The 15,828-nt window shown below is 42.5% G+C and overlaps 1 protein-coding gene across 1 annotated transcript in view; it reads left to right on the top strand.

The window, feature by feature from the left end:
* The first annotated feature begins 14,278 nt into the window (after positions 1–14,278).
* The window catches only part of akirin1 (akirin 1), a 31,735-nt gene continuing 30,185 nt past the window's right edge, over positions 14,279–15,828 (top strand). The window contains exon 1 of the mRNA XM_078567009.1: positions 14,279–14,800. Within this exon, the coding sequence (XP_078423135.1) occupies positions 14,605–14,800 (196 nt within the window). The 5' untranslated portion in view covers positions 14,279–14,604. The remainder of the gene's footprint in view (positions 14,801–15,828) is intronic.

Here is a 15,828-nt window from a genome sequence, read left to right as displayed (position 1 = left end):
TGTCCCTAGATAAGAGAATATTGTCTGGAAAGATGGCCAGACTATATCCCTAGTAATCCAATTCTACGCCAATACTTTGAACCACGCAAGCACCAGTCATTGATGATTTACTAGTCATCAATGAGAGAATAGTCATACCAAGAGCACTTCGGCTTGATATTCTGCAAAGGTTTCACCCAGATCACATAGGGATAGCAAAATGTCATGTGAGAGCCCAGAAATCAGTCTGGTGGCCAGACGTTACTCATTCTATAGAAGTGATGCTTAATTGTCTTACGCGTGCAGTAAACAGCCAAGAGCAAAAAAAAAACACTATCAGCTTTTACTTTTCCATCGATGCCATGGGAGCACCTGGGAATGGATGTATCTAATTTTAAGAGGAAAACACTCCTTATTGTCATTGATTACTTCTCAAAGTAGATTGAAGTGAACAGATTGCATAGCATCATGGCAGAAGCAGTCACTCTATCACTGAAGAGAATTTATGCAACACATGGCATTTCAGACATTGTAGTGTTAGGTAATGGGCCACAATTTGCCAATGAATTATTCTAAAATTTTGCAAAGGAATATAGATTTGTTCATGTAACCAGCTTACCTTGTTATCCTCAAGCAAATGGAGAAGCTGAGAGAGGTGCATGAACCATCAAAGCTTTGCTGAAGAAGAATGAACACCTTAATCTAGCTCTTCTGAGTTATCATGCCTCACCACTACAAAATGGTTTCTCACCATCTGAGTTATTGATGGGAAGGAGATTGAGAACACAACTTCCATCTCTGACACAGAAACTTAAACCCAATATCACCATGAACAACCACAAGAGGGTAAAACAGAATGTGGAAGAACAGAGAAACAAACAGGCTCATATCTTTAACCACAGGCACAGAGCTCATGATTTACCAGTGTTGAAGCCTGGGAAGACAGTATGGACATGAGACAAACAAAGAGAAGGCACAATCATGGAAAGAACTCCAAAAATGAAATCATACAGGATTGAGACAGACCAGGGTATAATAAGGAGAAACCTCAGCACCTTATTATCCTTGGAAAGAAAGCCAATAGAAACTTGGTCTTACTGCTCAGATCCTTAAGAGAAAAAAAGAATAAGTAAGACAAAGCTCTACAGCCACTCAGGAAAGAACACCCACACCGACAGAAAGGAGAGTACAAAATATCCTCAACTTCAGGAAAAGATCCAAACGAGATCAGGGACATTGGTCAATGCACATCGGAGACTAATCCTGTGAAGTCTGAGACTTTGAGGGTAGATGCAGGAGGATGTAAATATGATAGGGATAAAGACTTGGGGGAGATGTAAAGGGTTAACATCAGAAGCACATGATGCTGATGTAGAAATGATGTAACATCACATGATTGAGTAACAGAAATCTGGAGGGAGGAGAAGATCCAACCTCGTCCAATATGTACGTAGTAGCTGTGAATAATGAGTAATGGGGCAGAATTTTACACTGATCAACCCAATCGGACGTGAAGTCGCGCAAGGTGATGGGCGAGGGTCTTGATGTCATCCCACGCTTGTGTGATATTTTGGTTGGTGGGCACGGTTTCAACTTTTGCGTGTGCCCGCTGACAATTAAGAGGGCAATTAAGCCCATTAATGGAGCAATTGACTCCGATTTTTCATGGTCTGTCCAAACTTACGGTTGGCTTTGCATTTTTCATGAAACCTCATCCAAGGGCAGGATGAGGTTTCCGTTATTAAAGAAAATAAAAATAAAAATAAAAATCTATGGACAGCATTTTTATCACCTATATGTTCAGGTGGCTGACTGTGATGCTTGGATTTTTTTTCCCTGATTTTCAAAACTTTATTTCATGGTTTTCGGGTCTGCAGCTTCCTGAGGCAGCTCTCTGCCTTCAGGGAACTTTCTCTCAGCACTCGCCTGTGCCCATGGAAACGTCATCACCTGCCCTCCTCCCACCCTCACTCCTGCAGCGCTGAGCATTTCAGCGCATGTTTCACGCTGGCTGTTAATTGGCCAACCAGCATGAAATCGCGGTTGAGGGCCAATCGCCGCCAGTGGTCCATTTCCCAAATGCTCCCAGGCCTGCCGATCACACCTGCCCACCGAGCTGAAAATTCAGGCCAAACAAATTACCGTCTCAAGCAGCTTACTTTGGGAGCATGGACAGGGCCCACAGAACCCCATCTAGACCCGAAACACAGGATGAAACAACAACCCCTAAGTCTACCTTGCCAAGATCATTCAGAATCTTGTATGTTTCATTGACGTCACCTTTCATTTTTCTGAACTCCAGAGTCGATAGACCCACTTAGTCAGCCTATCATCATAAGGCAACCCTCTCATGGGAACCAATCTAGTAAACCTTCACTATACCACCTCCAATGCAAAAATATCTTTCCTTAGATATGGAGACCAAAACTGCACACAGTACTCCAGATGTGGTGTCAAAAAACCCCTGTTTATTGTAACAAGACTTCTTTATTGTACCCAGCCAGTCCCCTTGAAATAAATTCCAACATGCCATTTTCCTTCCTAATTGCTTGCTGTACCTGCATACTAACTTTCTATGTTCCTCAAACGGGGATTCTCAACTCTCTCTGAACATCAAAATGTAAACGTTTCAGACCTTTTAAAAATGTTCTGCTTATTTATTCTTTTTTCCAAAGTGACAACCTCACACTTTCCCGCTTTATACTCCATTTGTCACCTTGTTGCCCACTCACTTAACTTACCTATATCATTTTGCAGCCTTTTTGGGTGGAATTTTTGTGTCAGGACTGGGAAACAGGAGCCGGCAAGGAGACAGGTTCCCTGTCCAAATATGGCTGGTGGGCAGGCTCCTGAAGCTGGAGGGGCAATCAGAGGCCTTCCAGTTTCAGGGGAGCATCTGGCTGGAGTACAAGCTAAATATCTTGGAGGGTGTTTCAACAGGAAGGTACCCTCTCAGCCTTTAGCTGTACACCCCATCTGGGCAGACAGGGAAGACCTTTGGGCCTGCATGCAACTCTTGCGCCTCAGTTTGCCCTTGGATGCCAACTTACAGACAGTTGATTTGTCCTCTATCATATTGGGAAACTGGAGGCTGACCAGAAAATCCCAGTTGGTCTTCTTAATCCCTGATTAATAAGGCTCTTAATGACACTAATCATCTGCCAACCTCGTGGGGGTGGGTGGTCTTCCTCGGCGCTGAAGCCGCATTGGCCAAAATGACAGATGTTGGGAATGGGGAAGCCAGTGCGCTGACTGGTCTCGTAATCTTCGGGCCCGTCCACCTCCATACCCAATGTTGATGAGGCCAAAATATTCAGCCCTTTGTGTCCTCCTTGCTGCTTACATTCTCACCTAGTTTTGTATCATCAACAAACTTGGATGCATTACTCATGGTCTCTTCGTCTGAGTCATGAATAAAGTTTGTAAATAGCTGAGGCCCCAGCACTGATCCTTGGTGCACTCCACACGTTACAGGCTGCTAACTTGAAAATGCCCTGTTAATCTCTGCTCTCTGATTCCATTCCAGTAACCAATTCTCCATCCATGCTAACATATTACCCCAACTTCATAAGTCCTTATCTTGCATTTAAACCTTTAGTATGGCACCTCATTGAATGCCTTTTGGAAATCCAAATATACTATATCTACTGGCACCCTTTAACTACACTTATAAACTCAGCCGGAAAGAAAGCTTTAATAAATTTCTCAAACATTATTTCCCTTTTGTAAAACCATGCTGACTCTGTCTGATCATACTATGGTTTTCTAAGTACATTGTTAAGACTTTAATAATAGATTCCAGCATTTTCATGCGGACTGATGTCAAGCTAACTGGCCTACATTTCCCTGTTTTCTCTCCCCCTCCTTTATTGTGTAGCCGTGTAACATTTGCTAACTTCCAGTCTGCTGGGACTGCTCTAGAATCTAGGGAACTTTGGAAAATCATAGCAAATGCATCACTATCTCTGCAGCTATTTCTTAGGATGTAGGTCATTAGATCCTGGGGATTTGTTGGCTTTTAGTTCCTTAAATTTCTCTAGGTTCCTCACTCTTATTAGCCTCTTGGTTGTCTATTTCTGGTATGTAATTTATGAAGACAGAGATAAAATCTTTTATTCAGTGTCTCCCCATTCTGCCAATCCTTAATTGCTCCCCATGATAATTTCTCCCATTTATACCTCTAATGGACCATTTACTTTACTTTGTTTTTACTTTAGTTAACATTTACTTTAGCTACTCCTTTTTATATATTTGTAAAAGTTCTTATGATCTGCTTTTATATTCCTGGATAGTTTATTCTCATGTTCTATATTTCCCTTTCGTTCAACTTTTTGGTCATCTTTTGCTGGTTTCTAAAATTCTCCCAATCCTCAGGTTTACTACGTTATTTCACAACATTATAAGCCTCTTCTTTTAATCCGACATTATCCTTAACTTCTCTAGTGATCCATGGATTGAACTTCCTTACTGAGGTTTTTTAATGGAAGATATTTTTGTCAAAAACTTTGGATAATTTCTTTAAATTTACCCCACTGTTTATTTACTGCAATACTCTTTAATCTATTTACCCAATGAACTTTAATCAGCTTACCCATACTTATGTAATTGGCTTGTTTTAAGTTTAAGATTCTTGCTTTGAACTCAAATTTGCCGGTCTCAAACTTAATATGGAATTCAATTGAATTATGATCACTATTTCCCAGATGATATTTTACTACAAGATTACTAATTAACCCTGCCTCATTATCCAATACTATATCTAAAATAGCTTTATCTTTAGTTGGTTCCACAATGTATTGCTTGTGCAAACTGTCGTCTAAGTATTCTACAAACTCATGTGGCAGGTGCTTAAGTATTTATTACCAACTTTCAGGCTTCTGCATAAATCAATCACGCTTAGATATGGATGCATGACTTCCTCTTTGAAATTGAACACAACTGGGAGAATGAGCTGAGGTCACACAGAGCAGTGCAAGCTGCAAGAAGAGTGAGGAGGGGCAGGCGAAAAGGTGCTCTTAGCAGGAGGCCATATACATCCAGGATGTTTACAGAGCAATTCTCCTACCTCAACCTCAGTGAGGAACAGTGTGTCAGATGTATGTACTTCATTTAGGAGATTGTTACTGAAATCTGTTGCAGCATTAACTTCAACATCAGAGTTACCAGTCACTGTGAAGGTAACACTGATTATGAATCTTTATGCACCTAGCTCATTCTGGACCGGTGCTGGACATATTAATAACATTTCACAGCTTAAAGTTCACTGCTGTATAAGGGAGGTCACTGAGGTTTTCTATTCAAAGAGAGATAACTTCTTATCGTTCTCTCCCACCAGTGAGAAACAGGCTGAGCAAGCACAAGGGTTTGCAAGGTTTGCAGACTTCCCCATGGTGCAGCACGCCATTACACGTACATTGCCTTGCATGTGACTGATGTCAATTCTGTCATGCACCAGAACCTAAACAACTCAACTCCCTCATTGTTCCTCTAGTGTGTTATCACAGGCATTGCATCATTGCATCATGCATCCTGGCAGCAATCATGATGCATTCATTCTGAGGCAGTGTGCTATCCCAGCTGGATTTCAGCCAAATCAATTGGTGTGGCTACTAGGCAATAAGGGCTATCTGCTGGCAACATGATTCTGGTTCACAACCCATGCGCATGTACAGCATGCACACAATGAGATCTATGCTGCACACAAGAAATGGGCGTGCTTGGACTGCTTTGGAGGCTCCCTGCAGTATTCAGCTGAAATTTGCAGTGGCATGCTGCATGTTGCACAACCTTGCCATCATGAGGGAACAGCCTTTGCCATCACCTATCTGGTGTGAATCTGAGGAAAATGGGGTGAAAGAGGAGGAAGAGGAGATGAGGAAGAGGAGGTGCAAGTTGAAGAAGGGTAAGGGAGGCTACAATCTAGACAATCACCTTCTGCCTGAGCTCTACATGAAGAACTAATTCAGGTGCAATACTAGTAACTACAACCCAATTCCCTATCCACCAACTGTCACATACCTTACCTTCCCTTTATCACTGACCATCACATAATCTTGGCCACAAAATCAAAAGGCCAACAAAAAATACACAACCAAACCAAATTTATAAATTAAATCATGGCATATTGCACTCAAACTTAAACTAATCACACTTAGTACCTGTTTTCTGTTTGCCTTTGTCTGTCCTAGTTCTATGCAGTTCTATCCCAGTACCTGCAACATGGCTGGTGGAAGTTTGCTGACTTTCAATAGGTGAAACGTGGATGGGCTTGGAAGACAACTTTGAGCAGCTCTGGTCTAGGAGATCTGGGTTCAGACTGCACCATCTAGGAATGGGCAGCAGCAGTCTGGTTGGCTGGCTGGCTGGCTGACAGTAAACAGAATGCATACTGGCAGAATGGCAGTGGCTGGAGGATGAATGTTGTCATCCCAAGAGAGGACAGTACGTTTGTGAAGCATGGAGCCATTGCTACTCCCTCTGGTCAGTGCCTTGGCAATCCTAATAATCTGTTGGAGGGCAGATTGCTGGACTGATCTGACACCCTGATAACTTCTTGTCATTCTCTCCCACCAAAGAGAAACAGGTGGAGCAAGAACAACGGTTTGCAAGGTTTGCAACTTCCCCATGGTACAGGATGCCATTACACATACATTGCCTTGCATGTGACTGAGGTCAATTCTGTCATGTCCCCGAACCTAAATGACTCGACTCCCTCAATGTATCAACACTGGTATCTAAAGACATAATGGCAGTAGTCTGCAGTATCCTTGCTTCCTGCTTTGTTGCAGCACACTTGTGCCTGGTGCTTCATGCAGATCCTGCCTTCATGCTATAGTCTAAGATATCTGCAACATCATTTTCTGAGTTGGTGGCTGTAAGAGTGAAATCAATTGACAATGTGCCTTCAACGTCACTGTCTTGTTGTTATTCATCTGCTGTCTAGGGCAGGTTGCAGTTCTTGGGTATCTGAAGGAAAAAAGGGAGAAGAATGAGGTAGTGGTGAGGGGAGAGAGCAAGAATTGCATGCTTACATCATCTGCAACTTATAAGTTGGGAAAAGACTGTAGAATGAGGGGAAGAGGGATGTAAGAAGGAGGATTACGTATCAGGATACTATCATCTTCAATGGATTCAGCCATTAGTGACAGCTTCACCAAAGGCCCTTCCCATGATTTCCAGCACTGACTTCTCCATGGGAGTTATAACATGCAGGTATACCTCTCCCCCTCCAGTTAGTTCTTGCTGCCTTTGTGACACCTTTTCCTGCAAGAGAGAAGGGTGTGTGTCAGAGAATGTCATGCAATATGCTTGGGTAATGTGGCTGTCATGGTTGAATAACTGGCAGCACATTAGCTGTGAAATGTGGGTCTGGGGCTTGCAACAGTGCTAAGTATTTCAGGTGACGTGAAGCATATAATTATTACACATGTGTCCCAATTGAGGGAGTTTGTGGGTAGGTGAGTGATGGGGGTGTGCTGACTTGAGCAGTGGCTTAGGTTAGTGATATAGTTGCTAGGATATGGCTTTTGAATGCAATGCAGTCATTGATCCTAACCACTCATGTGAGGTTATTGAACTACTTGCGGCATTGCATCCAGGTCTTCATAACTAAACTCCTGGTATTTACATTCCTGGCTCTTTTCCCACAGCCTTATCAGGACATGGGATATATCTTTTCCTTTCCACCTCCTCCATTAAAACCTGCAGTGTAGTATTGGAAAACCTTGATCATAAGACTATAAGATGTAGGAGCAGAAGCAGGCCATTCGGCCCATCAAGTCTGCTCCACCATTCAATGAGATCATGGCTGATCTAATAATCCTCAACTCCACTTTCCTGCCTTTTCCCCATAACCCTTGATTCCCTTACTGATTAAAAATCTGTCTATCTCAGCCTTCAATATACTTAATGACCCAACCTCTACATCCCTTTGCGGTAAAGAATTCCACAAATTCACTACCCTCTGAGAGAAGAAATTCCTCATCCATGTCTTAAATGGGTGATCCTTTACTCTGAGATTATGTCCTCTGGTCCTAGACTCTCCCACAAGGCTGAACAGCCTCTTAGCATCTACCCTGTCAAACTCCCTAAGAATCTTATATGTTTCAATAAGGTCACCTCTCATTCTTCTAAACTCCAATAAGTACAGGGCCAACTTACTCAACTTCTGCTCATAAGAAAATCTTTCCATACCCAGGATCAACATAGTAAACCTTTTCTGGACTGCCTCCAATGCCAGTATATCTTTCCTTAGATAAGGGGACCAAAACTGGTCACCGTATTCTAGGTGTAGTCTAACTAGTGCCTTGTATAGTTTTAGCAAGACTTCCCTATTTTTATACTCCATTCCCTTTGAAATAAAGACCAACATTCCATTTGCCTTCCCTATTATCTGCTGAGCTTGCATGTTAGCTTTTTGGGATTCATGTACAAGGATTCCCAAATCCCTCTGTGCTGCAGCTTTCTGCAGTCTTTCTCCAGTTAAATAATATTCAGCTCCTCTATTCTTCCTTCCAAAGTACATAACCTCACATTTTCCCACATTATATCCCTCTGCCAAGTTTTTGCCCGCTCACTTAACCTGTCTATATGCTTCTGTAGACTCTTTGTGTCATCCTCACCACTTGCCTTCCCACCTATTTTTGTGTCATCCGCAAACTTGGTGATAGTACATTCACTTCCTTCATCTAAGTCATTAATATATATTGTAAATAATGGTGGCCCCAGCACTGATCCCTGTGACACTCCACTAGTTACAGGTTGCCATCCTGAAAATGCCCCCCTTATCCCAACTCTCTGTCTTCTATTAGTTAGCCAATTCTCTATCCATGCTAATACATGGGCTTTTACCTTATTAAGGAGCCTTATCGAACACCTTTTGGAAATCCAAATATATTACATCTACTGGTTCCCCTTTATCTATCCTGCTTGTTATCTTCTCAAAGAATTCTAATAAGTTTGTCAGGCATGATCTCCCCTTCATGAAGCCATGCTGACTCTGCTTGTTTATATTATGCATTTCTAAATGCTCTGCTATTACGTCCTTTATAATAAACTCTAACGTTTTCCCAATGATGGATGTTAAGCTAACTGGCCTATAGTAACCTGATTTCTGTCTCCCTCCCTTTTTGAATAAGGGCGTTACATTGGCAGTTTTCTAATCTTCTGGGACTTTTCCAGAATCTAAGGATTCTTGGAAGATTACTACCAGTGCATTCATTATCTGTGTAACTACTTCCTTTAATATCCTAGGATGCGACCCATCAGGTCCAGGGGACTTATCAGCCATTAGCCCCATTATTTTCCCTAGTACTTTTTCTCTAGTGATAGACCCCCCCCCCACCCCCACCCCCACCCCCACCCCCCCCACCCCACCCCCACCCACCCCCCCCACCCCCCCCCCCACCACCCCCCACCCCCCCCACCCCCCCCCCACCACCCCCCACCCCCCCCACCCCCCCACCCCCCACCCCCCCACCCCCCCCCACCCCCCACCCCCCCCCACCCCCCCACCCCCCCACCCCCCCCCACCCCCCCCCCACCACCCCCCCCACCCCCCACCCCCCCCCACCCCCACCCCCCCCCCCACCCCCACCCCCGCCCCCCACCCCCCCCCCCCACCCCCACCCCCACCCCCACCCCCCACCCCCCACCCCCCCCCACCACCCCCCCACCCCCCCACCCCCCCCCCACCCCCCCCCACCACCCCCCCACCCCCCCACCCCCCCCCCCACCCACCCCCCCACCCCCCCACCCCCCCCCCCACCCCCCCCACCCCCCCCACCCCCCCCCCCTTTGCTCCTTTTGCCCCTTGATTATTTAGTATTTTTGGAATGCTATTGGTGTCTTCCATTGTGAAGACTGATGCAAAGTATTTATTCAACTCCTCTGCCATTTCCTGGTTTCCCCGGCCTCGTTCTTTAAGTGCATACTCCTACAATAAGCCATTGTTGATTGTTACACAGCACCATTCTGAATTATCTCAGCACCTCCAGCAGACTCAAGTTATCTTCCCTTTGACAGTTGCAGGCTAGCTTTAAGCAGTGCAGGCCAGCTGTAAGTAATGCTAACAAATAATGATATTGGGCCTTCTACTAATGCATGCAGCCAATAAACGACACAGTTAGCACTGACTGCATGCAGCAATAGATCAAATGAGCAGGCAGCACAAAGTTGGTGCACTGCCAGCATTTCATTAACCAGGTAAGGGGTAATCATACATCATGATACCCACCCCATTTTTGGGTGATTTCCAATTTAGCCCCCCTTATCTTGAAAAACTGGGGAATGGACCTGGAATTTGTGGTTTACTGTCTCAATACTCAAAACGGCTGCATGTCCTGTTAGGTCTGCTAAAAACGATATATTTTAAAACTTACTGGTGCATCTCCCTCTCCATCTTTTGCAAGTGCTCGCTTTATTTAGCAATACCAGCAATACCAGCAGGCCTCTGAGGGATTAATGCATAGACAAAACCTTATAATTTATCTCAAGGTTCAATAGTGCAAGAACAAATGAACTTCCACTTTCTAGATCCCAAGGGCAAACATGATTGATCAACATTGAATACTGTTTCATCAAAATGGGGTTCTCTGCTATCATGCACAGGATGATTATGTACAATATTGCAAACATAAAACTGGAGAAATATGTATTGGGAAGTACTTTACACCATATGAGTGTTCATTTGGACCACTGCAATTTCCACTGAATGCAGTATTTCTCAGAATACAGCATAACTGGAGACTGTTTGTACTTTAGCTTTTAGAAGAATATGTTTTTCAAGATTATAATGATAACACTCCCAGGTAAATGAACAGCAAACCCTGTTTGGTAAATGTTTTGAGGTACAGGACTACCTTAGGAGGTCTTGTGACGCATTGGGTAGTGTCACTACATCTAAGTCAGAAGCTCTGGGCTTGAGTTTCACACCAGGACTTGATGGCCAAAGAAGGTGCATTCATAATGTGGCTAAACAGGTTGTGTATCAAACTAGAAGATCCTTCCAACTCATCCAATGACAGGTGGTAAGAGCGGGACAGATTCCTGGTCAGCCATGTGATGGAAAGAACATGGAGTTCTACCATCACCACCTCTAGCTTCAGACTACAACATGCATGTAAAAGTGCATGTTGCCATATCAACTCAGACTACCTGAGTGAACTGTAACACACCACCACCAAAGGACCATCTTATTTCTTCATAATATCCCATCTCAGCCTTTGGAAGTGGTAAGATCACAACAGAACTCACATAATGTTTAAAATTTGAAGCAAAATTATTACACAAATATATATAAATAATTACAGAAAAGGTTGGAATTACTCAACAGGCCTGCCATGCTGCAGAGAAAAACAGAGTTAACATTTCAGCTTGACGTCCTTTTGCCAGTTCTATTTGTGTTTGTGACTCTAAACATTTTCAAAGAAAATAAAATGCACCTTTTTCAGGAATATCAATAAATTGCTTAAAAATTTACTGCATGATTTATTAACTGTTTATATCTATCCTTTTATGATAAATTGTGCTGCAATAAAAAAATTGTGCTAGTGCACTTACAAGATAACAGTTTTACAGATCAATTAGAAAACTTGGAAACTATCTTATTAATCGTAACTAGACTCTTGACATAAATCAACAATTCATTAAGTAGTGTTGTACAATGGTAAAAATTTAAATGGATAGAATGGACAGTAACAATTCAAGGCCCATCTAAATTCTCTTTATTCATGTTATAAGTGTAAAGACAGTTTCCATAAGTGGGCATACATCTCTTATGACCTGACACTTGCAAATTTACAACTGACAGGAATTATAAAGTGTAACATTGGATTAGCTATTATTTTTTTATTGCAGAATTTTGCATTGGAGTTTGTACAGTCTACCCACCATACTCTCTTGTTCATCCAAAAGGAGGAAAGCACTATCTCATGCTGATTAAAACAACTAACTGAAATTTTGTTTTGAGGAACGAGGTTATATATAACCAATGGAACGCAACAAATGAGCAGTAGTGTTATGTGTGACTAACAGGATACTTCATATTTTTCTAAAATAATAAAAAGACTAAACAAATTTTTGTCAGAAAATGTAAGAGAATCTTTTAACATAGGATGTGTCATGGAGCTCTCCATATTAAGCCTTCCATCCAAATATATATACAGCTTTATCTGAAATGGGCACTGGCTTTTTTAAGAGTATCAACACATGTATTTTCATTGGGCAAATAAATAATTTTACCAGTGGGTAGATTGTGAACGTAAGTCACTTGACCATCTATTGATTAAATTTCCTCTTCATAATTGATCTGTGCATCAGACAGTTTTACTCTGAGAATGATGCTAAATGTCTAACAGGGTTCCATAAGCTTTGTATACATTTAACATTTCAAAAACATATGTGAAATTTGGATACATTTAATTTGTAATAATGTCCAATGACTTCCCTCTAGAAAACTGGTTACCTTCTTGTTATCGCTAGACAGACTTATGTATCATTTTATCTTCCTTACAGACCAAAGACAATCTTTTAAGAACCCAACCAATAAATCTTGGTAAATTCTGGATACATTGTGTATATGAAACTTCATATGAAAAAGATGTAATAGAGAAATTAGCATTTCAAGCAAGACACAGCTGTGCTTCTGATAAATGGACTGTAAAACAATGCACTTAACAGAATAGTACCTTATAGAAATTCATCAAGGGCATCTTTTCCTTTTTTTGAGATTCAAATAAAAGAGGCATATATTCATTCAGGTTATTATTCAAAGTCAATTTTGTCCTCTTAAATAAATTCAGAATTGAAAATTGTGTCCTTTCCTGTGTGTGCTTTTTCTATGTCTAAAAGGATATTTTGCCAAAAATATACTTACAATATCAAGGAATTTACTGTTCTAATAGGAAGTAGAGTCACTAATACAGTATTGTAATAAACAACCTACCAGTAATTTTATTAACAATCCAATGTGCAGCACTCCTGTTAATCTGGCATGGTTGCTGAGCAGGCTCAGCAGAACACTGCAGCAGTAGATTCCTGCTCACCAACAGTCTGGCCTAATTTCATAGACATAGAATCTCTAATATAGAGAGCAATAATTATAGTTAATATCACATCTTCCACTACAGCTCAGCTGGAGGGTGGAAAAACTAGTGAGTAGCATTACTGCTGTGCTTCTTTGATGTCATTTTTAAAGTTGATGATTCCTTGGCTGGAGGTGCCATTGTTATTTGGAAAAAAACAACCACAAGTTATTGTTAAAAGCAAAATACTGCAGATGCTGGAAATCTGAAATTAGAACAGAAAATGCTGGAAAAACTCAGCAAGTCTGGCAGCATCTGTGGAGAGTTAATGTTTTGAGTCCACATGACTTCTTCAGAGCTCTGAAGAGTCATATGGACTCAAAGCATTAACTCTGTTTCTCTCTCCACAGATACTGCCAGACCTGTTGAGTTTTTCCAGCATTTTCTGTTTTTATTTCACAAGTTATTGTTTTTGTTTGTACTAGGGAGATTCTGGTTGGTAAGGCTTGCTTGAGGGCAAGATAGGCTTGATAGGCTTAGTTGTGATAGCCTCCAATATTGGATGGCCTGTTGACGGTTACTGTTCAGACATACACTTGAATAGTCACCATTTGGATGTTATTGGAGATATGCTGGCTGTGGGATTGTATATATTCTTGCTTCATCACTTTCAGAAAAAATGGAGAAAAATGAAAAAGAAAATCTCAAAAGTGATGAGTGATGTTGTTTAACAGCTTTCTTACAAAATGCATGCAAAATAAACATTTTAAAGGCAAATTAACTTGCCCACATTTAAAAACATGTACCTGCAAGCTTTATTTTATCATCAAAACGTGTAAAAAAAATTTTTTTTGCAGCTTCCCCCAATTATTTGCTTTGAAATCAATTGAATGCCAGTTCCAAAGGATGGGTGGGAATCCTACTTTAGAAGCTGGTGGAGTCGAGGGCTTTTTTTAATTTTGAACCTCAGCCCATGCAGGCCTGCAAGAGAGGACACTGTGTCTCTTTACGTGAAGAAATACACGGTTCACATTAACGAGGGAAGGTGGCCCCGCGTGAACCGCGTTTGTGCTCCTTCGACGCGCGATTTAAAAAGCAATACTCAACGTTGGCCATGTCTTTTAAACAGTTTTGTACGGGAGAAGTTGCTGCCGAAGTGGGTTTGGTGAGTGATGTTGCAGCTGCTGTGAAGTGGTCCTCCCCCAGCAGTGGCAGTGAGTGGAGGTGTCCACATTGTGACGCTGCTGATAGTCAGGCTGTTGCTGGTTGCCCGGCCGGAGACGCCATTGCTGTTTGAAAAGCGAAAGCTGCGAGGGGCTGAAGGAGAGGCGCCACACAAAAACAGGGCGGCTTCACCCCGCCGTTCTGGAGCTTTTGATCTTTTCTGATAAAAAAGGTTCGATTGATTGGGCTACCTTTCCTCTTTCCCCACCCCCACCATTCCCCCCCCCCACCCCCCCGTCCTCTTTTGAAGAAGCCGAAGCGCGGAGGTCGGCGGGGTTCCCCGGAGCGGTCGGACGTTGTTGCCTTGCCCTGCCCTCCCTTCCCTCACCCTTTGGGTTTTGAGTCCGGTTACAAGCGAGCGTGTTGGTGTTGGCGGATCATGGCGTGTGGGGCCACTCTGAAACGAAGCGTCGAGTTTGATGCGCTGCTCAGCCCTCAGTCTCAGTCTCCCAAGCGGAGGCGGTGTATGCCTTTAACAGGGCCCGGCGCTGGGGCACCATCACCCCAGAAGTACCTGAAGACAGAGCCGGCGGCCTTTGGCGGAGAGAGCTCGTCAGCACATCGGCTCACACCAGGTAACATAACAGGGGAGGAGGAGGAGGTGGTGGGGGGTGCTGGCAGTAGCAAAGCCAGACAATAGCGATAAAAGTGACGATTATTATTGGGTGTCAAAGGTGCAGCTTCCTAGGGAATTCATTCAGTCTTTGTTTCGCAATCTGCCTCACTGCTGTTGGACCTGCTGCAGCTTTACAAATAGAAGCCCGATAGGCTACCACCATCAGAACAGCCCCGAATTGTGTACAATATAAAGCTGAAAAACGATGAAAAATGTTCTTCCTTGCAGCCACCCCCTCAAACGGCTGCCATTTTTAACCAAGAGGATGGGTGTTTGGTTGCTGCTAAATATGCCTCAGTGGTTTCTGACTTATGAAATATGTTAGTATTTTAATATTCTACAAGCTGCTAGTTATTTTTGGGGCAACAAATCTCAACGAGGTATCTCAAAAAACCATGAGGTGTTCATTAGCAAAAGCCCTATTCCATGTATTATGGCTGTGCTTCAGGGTGTCTTCATGATGTGTAAAACCAATTCTAATCTTACCTTTAATTGCTATGACAGTGATTCTTGATATTTGTAACGCAGGAACTATGACCTGGAAAAAAAAATGCATTTGTATAGCGCTTTTCACGACCACCGGCTGTCTCAAAGCAGGAAGTCTTTCAGAATTGAAATTAAAATTGTCTTCTGACAATCTCTTTGCTAAATTATTGCTCTACTCTTGTATCAGCCATACAGTTAATGCATTTAAAACAGATGTAAATGTAATCTATTTCATTTATAGTTTTTATGGTGGGGGAGGGTAGGTTGATAGCATACAATTGCATTAGTTTTTAATAAACAATCTTTAGGCCCATAGCTTTGGTTTTCGAACAAACATCTTGGACGTTCATGATATGAAGAAGCTTGTGGCACATTAATGGAATTAAATTGCAATTAGAGCATTTTGGTGAATCCCTGGTATTTTATGTTTTGGGAAATGGGTGTTTTTAAAATTGAGGTAGGTGATTAAACTGCAGTGGACTGTTTTAATGTGTCCACTGA

This window comes from Cetorhinus maximus, chromosome 21 (assembly GCF_964194155.1).
Source record: "Cetorhinus maximus chromosome 21, sCetMax3.hap1.1, whole genome shotgun sequence".
Classification (NCBI taxonomy): domain Eukaryota; kingdom Metazoa; phylum Chordata; class Chondrichthyes; order Lamniformes; family Cetorhinidae; genus Cetorhinus; species Cetorhinus maximus.
This window is presented reverse-complemented; position numbering and strand designations above follow the sequence as displayed.